Source organism: Branchiostoma belcheri, unplaced genomic scaffold (genome assembly GCF_001625305.1).
Source record: "Branchiostoma belcheri isolate BF01 breed outbred unplaced genomic scaffold, Haploidv18h27 scaffold44, whole genome shotgun sequence".
Lineage (NCBI taxonomy): Eukaryota > Metazoa > Chordata > Leptocardii > Amphioxiformes > Branchiostomatidae > Branchiostoma > Branchiostoma belcheri.
This window is the reverse complement of record NW_017804065.1, coordinates 1,271,211-1,279,840: the sequence shown is the minus strand read 5'-3', so window position 1 is coordinate 1,279,840 and position 8,630 is coordinate 1,271,211. Positions and strand designations below refer to the sequence as shown.

The 8,630-nt window shown below is 39.4% G+C and overlaps 1 protein-coding gene across 12 annotated transcripts in view; it reads right to left on the bottom strand.

Annotated features, from left to right (window-relative positions):
* The window catches only part of LOC109478479 (actin-binding LIM protein 2-like), a 65,800-nt gene that overhangs the window by 7,545 nt on the left and 49,625 nt on the right, over positions 1 to 8,630 (bottom strand). For 8 of the 12 annotated variants that reach the window (XM_019780016.1, XM_019780022.1, XM_019780020.1 and 5 more), the window contains 4 exons: positions 7,889 to 8,113; positions 6,995 to 7,033; positions 5,977 to 6,077; positions 468 to 584 (listed from right to left, as the gene is read on the bottom strand). In XM_019780016.1, the coding sequence (XP_019635575.1) occupies positions 468 to 584; positions 5,977 to 6,077; positions 6,995 to 7,033; positions 7,889 to 8,113 (482 nt within the window). Of the gene's footprint in view, positions 1 to 467; positions 585 to 1,454; positions 2,273 to 3,268; positions 3,353 to 3,896; positions 3,936 to 5,976; positions 6,078 to 6,994; positions 7,034 to 7,888; positions 8,114 to 8,630 lie in introns of those variants that run through there. The other 4 variants (XM_019780029.1, XM_019780028.1, XM_019780017.1 and 1 more) reach the window with 4 other exon arrangements.

Here is an 8,630-nt window from a genome sequence, read left to right as displayed (position 1 = left end):
ATTTTGAAGATTAGATAAATAAGTAAATGAATAAACAATCAATTTGAAGATTTCAAAAGTGTCTGAAGGAAATCCCATTCTTCAGATGTTTTTAAACACAATGGTAACCACAGTCAGCTACATGTATATTACAACCATTGGCACCTCATACGAGTTAGACCCGAACTGAAAATGTTCCATACATATGTACAATGTTTATGGCCTGGTGTTTTTAATAGCACACATCAAATCAATTGCAACACATATCCAAACAATGTCACAGTGTTGTATTTGCACAGCCAGGTTAGTATCAGCAATCTAGAACACATTTCTGAGGAGGTTTCTACACCAGGGGAGTCCTTGTTGAAGCAGAGGTGGTGAGAGTTAGCGTTGCACGGAATGTCCCGGTTAGTGTGCAGGGTTAGTGCTCATCCTAAACAACCACGACAAACCAGGAGGGTTAGGGGAAAATAAAGAGTAAAGGTTACATTTGTCAGGCCATTCTCCGTAGTGTGAGGCTTCTTTTGGAGGGAAATGTACGTGGTGGAGACGTAGGTAGCCTCAAAATCAGGCAAATCAGGGCCGCTATCATCACGAGCACCTCGCTGGAAAGGTCATACATGTACAACAACTCAGAGCCATGCAGTCACTACAGTTACACTATAGTATAGCATACTATAGGCTCTCAGATTTACACAACACGTCTCTGTCATCTACAGTAAACTATGGGACATTTTCTATATGCTGTACATGTTTAAAACACAAAGTACCATAAACTCATCCTACATTCATGTACTATTAAAAAAACACAAAAGAAAGAAACTAAAATGTCATTGGCAATGCAGGAGACATGCTTTCTACTCAGAACATAAATTTTGGCAAACACTAATGGATCTGCTTTATTACATTATTATATTTTAAGGATTTCATTCATTTTTAAATCCTGAAGATTATACTCCTAGTTTCTAAATGAATCTGATTTGAAGCTTTGTTAGCTCAGCTCTAGCCTTAGTGTACTGCTCCAGCCTGATGTAAGTGGGTGGTATTGTGTCAGTACATGAATCAGCAGTGATTGGACTTGTGGTCAGTAGCTGAATGAACCCTAACAGCTTTTGGGGAAAACATTCCTTTACTTGTCTGGTGATAGAAACCTGGCAATGGGGTTGAGCTGAAAAAATATCTGTACTCAGTGACATGTCTTACATGTCGACTGACATTCAAGAAGTACATTTCTAAGTCCTAAAAGCATGGTGCCTGAAAATTACTTCACTTAAAGGCCTCAACCTACAGGCCAGGGCTATAAAATCTCTTAAGTTCATGTGGAGACAGCCAGAACTAAATCTTTTCCTGTCTCTACTGTAATCTTTGGTCTCTTGTCTCTCAAAATTGTACCTATCACTCTTTTTTCCGATATCATAGAAATCACATTAACATTTAGTTTAACAACAACCACACAATCCATGAGACAGTACACGTTTTGGGTGGTTGCATCACAGTTTATTGTCATTTCTTACATGATGCTATTGTCTAGCACTATCAAAAGCTGTGTCAAATGTCAAACTTAGTAGTACCCATATGAGTGTGCAGTTTATATAATTTCATTATGTGGACATGATACATACATGTTTGTACATGATGCACAGGCTTCAACCTTTTCTTGATATTTCTCCTTCCATCTAAATACAGAGCAACTGAGTTGCTATCTACAACCAGTGCTTTCCCCGTCACGTTACTAGATCATGAGACTCGTAACACCACCATTGTCTGCCTTTTCAAAGTTATATCAGTTGTGTACACAGAAACCAAATATACCCCTGTAATGTTGGACAATAATCCACCATGTAAAGACAACTTTGACTCCATTTCTCTTTGAATCCATGAATCATGCTCCAACTAGATCAACCGGACTGGTGTTTTGCACAGTCCCTGCTCTGTTGACTCTTGGCATCATTTTCAACATCAGAACCATCTGGCCTCTCTAGTCATCATCCAGTGGTTAATAATCACTGCCAAGTTCACATGTATGACAATGATCTTTGTGAATACATTGTGTGCATTCAACTAATCAGGATATTATTCATTTTCAAGCTTTGCTTTGACGAAACCTACATTTTTGGACTTTTGCAGTTCTACAACATCTATGAGTAGCATGTGCCATCTATGGCTGTGCTCTAACTGGATATAATGCCACGATGCTGAAGACTTGGCCCCCAGGCGACTCTGAGATGAAGTCTACTCCGGTGATTTTGTTGGTAGGAGCAAGACAGATGTTCTTGCCTTAGATTCTGAAGATCTGGAAGAACAAGACTTGTTTTGAATGATATGATAAGACTTATCACAAGATACACTACGAGAAGCTGCTATACACAACATTAAGTCTAGCTACAAGTACAATGTAATGATTACTATGTTATTATATACCTACATGTAGCTGCACTATGGGGAGGATTGGAAAAAGTAAAAGGGAGGGTGAAAGGTGGTAACAGGAACAGAATATTTAGAAGTCTTTAACCTTTAGCATACTAAAGGCGCAACAAATGTGTCTGGGTATACTGGTTGGTCCGATAACCGAAGTTTTAGATGACACAATTCTTTGTCTTCCCTCAGGAAAACTGAATTGTTTTTCTTTCACAAAGCGACTGATTTGTACAAAAATGTAATTTCTCACAAAAGAATATGCTTGCATTAATATGATTTATCCCAATACCTGTAGCTTCACCCAAACTTTTCCAAATGTTAAATTGTTTCATTTCTATGAGATGTAACATTACAACACACAGGTATTAGAGCTGATGATTTCAAACCAAACTAATGTGACATAGCATGCTGGTTTCTGTATACAGCTGACTTCATGTAATTTCAATCACTGGAAAAGTACCCGTAGCAGGAATCTGTGTTAGAAAAGTGGACCAAGTTCTACATAGTTGCTTCATTATTGAATTCTGTTTAAGTTGATAGCACTGGTTTTGATTGTTTTTCCCCATTACAGTACACAGTCACAGCTTCACAAAAACAGCATAACAAGTAAAGTAATGACAGCATGACACTGGTGTTAACGGTTGTTAGCTGTTCAACAACAAGGACAGAAACACAACGACACAGCTGACAGTAACAGGGACACAAGGCCTTGCTCAGTAACATGGATGGAGAAAAAAATGCAAAGAAATCAAAAAAAGGTCAAAATGCAAAATCAGTGGATGGGTAACCAACTAAAGGAGATGCGAATGAATGCAAAAAAGCAGAGAATGGAAGAATGTTCCAGAGAGAAATGGTTTGTGCGTTATCTGACCTGTAGTCCTGTGAATGCATGGGACCAGTCATACTTCCAATAACATTGCACTACATCTAGAAATGATTTACGTTTTCTGCCAGCCTGCAGGAAACACACCAAAACCAGCAGTCAGCACCCTGGTCTGGGCAAGGCCTGTGGCTGACCATTACTGACAACCAGTTTGACTATTTCCCCGGAATACGCAACAAAGGAGTGAAATCTACCAAAATGCAGATTTGATGAGTAAACAATGCAGGTTGCTGTATTTCGGCATGAATTGAAGTATATATGGCCCAGAGGACGAGAAATCACTGAAAAATACTGGGTGAATGTGATGGCTATCCCAGTCTGTTGTCGTGTTTGTTATCATAACTGATTACAATGTTAAGATAGGTGAAGGTTGGTGATTTCTTGTTCCCATGCCAAGGCCATATATACATCATTTTATTCCAAAATATAGCAACCTATGATGTTTACTCATCAAAACATACTGTATTTCTGTAGACTTCACCCCTCTCCATGCGTAGTCTGACATATTCCAGTAAATAGTGGGATCCCTGACAACTACTGATTAACATCTCTGCACAATCCACACGGTTTAGTTCTACATGGGAGGGGGAACGAAATGTGGTTTAAGTCTTCCTACCATGGGCTCAGGATCATTCTGACCCCCTGGCATTGCTCCCTGAAACAGTTTGACATTTGCCTGAGTCAGTTTTCAGTCCAGGAAAAATCAGAGTCATGACATAACACTTTTAATTAACAGCCTTTGCAGGGAAAACAACTGAGTGAGTTTTATAAGTGATTGTGGATGGTTGGAATCTACACAATGTATATGTAAAGTAACAATATGTAACATCTAAGTTCATCATTCTGTGTATGTGCAGTTCCAGAGTTTGAAGTCTTCATAAATTCTATTCTACATAATATATAGTCACAATAATGGAGATAAAGGTATAAACAACATCTTTAAGACCTATGAAAATTTCAAGAAAAGTAATTGACTAAGTTGTATGGAAATGGAATATTGCTAGTCAGTTGTCAGTCAGAGTCAACCACAAGTCATGATGATTAGAAATGTTCCTGAATCAGATGTAACAAACTGAAGGAGGAAATTGGAGGAGGAGCAGGGAGAGAGTATGGCACAGATGAAACCTACACATAAAGCACACAGGATCGGAGGAAAGCTGTTCAGTACTGGTGGTAAGGTATTATCATGTATGATTGCATGTTGTAGAATCTAACTTAAATTTTGCTAAATAAAACTGAAGCATTGCAAACTGAAATGTAATCAAACAAAATTTGATAATACCACAATTCATCTTGTAAAGACTTATCATGTACTGCATTACTTTTGGCATTTATAATATTGCTACTTTATATGATTCTCACATGTCCATGTTATAGATGTTGCAGTGCATGATGGGTCAGACGTGTTAATAACAACAGACCATACGGTACTGACCTGTCAGCTGGGTCAACACAAAACACACGGTCTTCTGGGAAGGATGCATCCCCAGCATACATGCGACATGCCCACACCAGGCAAGGCAATGTCTCCATGTGTACATGCCATGGAGGTGGGATGACATGACCATGGCTTTGGCATCGATATTGCATGCAGACTTTCACATCTGCCTCCAATGATGTACATCTTATATGGTGTGGTGACATTCGTCACAGTTCGTTGTATGATTTTGATGCTGTTAAGATTTTCAGACAGGCTGTGAGAGAACCAACAGCCAACAACAATCACTTCTATAACAATACAGCTGAATTTTGCAGGTCAAATGCATGACTATCCAAAGAATCCCCTTCGTCATTCGATCGTGTGACGATCTAATGACTTATATGACCAGGCTCATAGTGTGGCAGCTTTCTCATGTGTTGAACACGACAAGATAGATAGACCCATAATCATATCAACGTCGAACGTCTTGGTGATTAATTAACATATAAACAGTTGAAAATGTTGATTGTGAAAGATATTCTACATGATGCAATGTTACAAGTCAGTTGCATGCATATCTATTCTAATGAATGCAGAAACAGATTCCAACATTCTTGGGCAAAAATGGAACCTGGATTAAAGACTCAAATGCAAACATGATATACATTACATGGATTCTAAAGTGACATGCGTTGATTTGCGGTCTCTGTTTGCTGGATATGGAAGTCAGAACTACATTTGCAAGCTATGCAGTTTACCACACATCCTGGCAATCTGAAGAATCCAACAGGCACAGAAAGGCATCAGCATTTTTGGACAAGGAAAATCTCCAATGTTTGCACACGGAAAATGCCATGGTCATGGTTGTAAGTGCCACACCACAGGAAATAAAGCAAACTTTCTCTTTCAAGCAAGTTGTATTTAAACTCAGCACAAAAAGTTTGTTTTGATATTGATTGGTCATATCCCCATAGCTTCTTTATCAACTTCAACACATCATATATTGTAGGAAAGCATGTGCAATTTCTTATGTGACTAATTGTAAATTTATGGAAAGAGCACCAGTTACATCAGGGCATTTGGAGCTATGTAAATTATAAGGACATTGCTGCTACATAAGGCCAATGCTGTTATATAAGGGCATTGGTAGCTTGACAATATTACTGAACACATTATGATGATGCTGTTGACATTGGTTGCTATATAAGGGCATTGGTTGCTTGACAATATTACAGAACACATGATGATGATGATAAGAATGATGATGAAAACTCACCATCCCTGGACGTGAAGCTGCGGGGAGTGTTGACGCCTTCTTCTGTGCCTCCAGGTACCCCCCGGGCGGGGCGTAGTTTGGTTGTCTTGGTGACACGTCCACTGCAAAATCAAGCAGGAACTGAGGTTAGGATCCAGAGTTTAACTGTGCTGGGGGTTCTTGTGGAAAGTAAAAAACAGCCCCGTTTCAATTGTGCTGGTTCTGGGACTTTCTCCAATAAAGTGAAGGGTCATGTCATACATGTACAAAATAAATTAAGCAACTGGATATTATATAGATTCTCTGAAAAGTCAGATTTTTCAGATAGCAGCTACTAACTTTCACCAGTAACTGAGACAACAGAGCAGATGCTATCTGAAATGCCAGATTCCTCAGAGAATTTATCAAGTTGCTAGATTTATTTTGTATTAAGTAATGTTCTACCTGGATGTCTAACCTTCATCAATGAGACTATAAGGTTACAGTGGTCTATCCTGGTGTGAGTGGTTCAAGTCTTACAGTCTGGTCTTCTGCAGCTTGTACCCAATATACAAAACTGGCGTGTCATGTCAAAAGGAAGTTTACCACTACGTAAAACAAATAACACAGACAGACAGATAATTTTTTATCTGCAAAAGTCTGAGAACCAGGAAATTTGTCTATGATCAAAAAGTTCTGTGGGGTAGAAAATGATGTGTCAAAGTTCTAAAGACCATGAAACTCAGTCAGTCTCAAGCAATCAGAAAATAAAATGTAAATGTCATATGCAGTTTTAGAGTAGAATGTTGGCACAAAGTTTATTCTTCTTCCCCCTAAACCCCCAACCCCCAAAGATAAGCTAACAAAAGCTAAATATATCAAGGTAGCCATGCAGGGGCATGCAGTGCCTTCTGAAAGATAAAATCTGGATGTAAAAAAAAAAAGAAGATACTATGTAATGTAATAGCAGAATTTAGGTGAGCAAATCAATTGAGCCTAGAGCCTAAGTGTGAGAGAAGTGTTTATGTGCAGTGTGGTGCAGCCAGGAGGCTCCACATACCATTCTCCTCCATGTGGGACACATATGTCCTGGAGGGCGCTGGACCCAGCAAGGTAAAGAAGAAAGCACACACAGACAAGTTAGTAAGTTTGTAGTTTATCTCCAAGCATAAGTTTCAGTGACAAAATTGTGACAGTAGGCAAGATAGTTCAGAGGACAATTGGATACTTTCTGGCTAATTTGATACTATCTGACCTATTGGATACTGTCACCATTTTGCAACCAAAACTTCTGCTTCGAGATTAAGTTGTAGTGGAGTCTACAGGGTGAGACAGATATACAGGGAACACGGGAGCTACCAGCCTTCAGTTGTTTACAACAGATTTCAAGAGACTCAATACACGTTGCTGAATACATCTTAAGATGTGACAACTCTCACAGTGGGCAAAAAATACCTACAAGGCTTTGTCATCAGAAAAATACTGTACATGTAGATTGGTCCAACAGTAAAACTTGGCTATGTGCCCTTTTGATTCATGATTATTCCAAGTCATAACAGAATGGCTAACAGCTAACCCTCTGTAGGAATTGTTGTCATCAGAAAATAAGTGAAAATCCATTCTTGAGTGTGAAAACCTGTGGCCATGCAATTCAGTATAATCATATAATTATCTAGTAAGGAATAGATAGATCATGTGTATCAGAGTATTATCTTATTCTGTATAGCGATAAATCTATCTAGATGTGTCTAGAACATGTACACTTCTAAGGTTGTCATCTGTGAATCTTGGCTCAATAACCATTTGAACTGGCCTGGACGCCACAATGTTTCCAGGGCCTACATAGGCCAGCTGAGGACAGTCTCATTGGCATCCAGGCTACAACAACACTGGAAACATAACAAAATGACACATTAAAGGGGACCATTTTCATGTTGTAATATTTCCTACTCACAAGCGTCCACAGGGGAGTCGTATCTTGGTTTGAAAGGTGGTTCATGGTCAGCGGCCGGGACACGAGAAGCACTCCGAGGGTCGATGTCTCCGATGTCAGTAGGTTTCATGTCTTTCAGGATCATCTTGCCCAGCCCAGACTGACACTCTTCCACAACCTTCATGTGTTCCTGTTCCCGGCGCCGATCCATTTCTTCCAGTGGGGAGGTGGAGCGCCTTAGCCGCCCTGCAGGGGTAGGGGGGCAGGAGAATGGGCTGTCAAGGTCACATCTGAACGCTTATAACAAATAGTTCTTTCTTCTGATGTAAAACTGTTGGTGTGAAAACAACCTGGGTATGGCTGGAGGCACATATTTCTCAGGTACAGAGAAAAAGAGACTCCAATCATAGAGAACACCTTTTTATTTTCAAATGAAAGTTCATCTGAGACAAAAATTTACAAAGCAAAGATTTTATATGCACTTTCTGTGAATATGTTTGCAGCTGATGTCACACTTGTCACATGACATAGGTCAACTTAGGGTCATTTCAACTTCAGAAGGATCAGAGAAAGCTTGTTGATAAGTGATTAATGTTTGACACAAAAAAGGACACCTTTCTTTTGTTTTAATGTTGTTCTGATACTCTAGTTAACTCATTCTTTTCCAGTCCTTGTTACTTGAAACAAACTTGTCCTTGACATGACCTCTATATGCCAAGGTTGGGTGCAGGTATGCAAACGAGGTGATCAGCCGTTGCTGCTG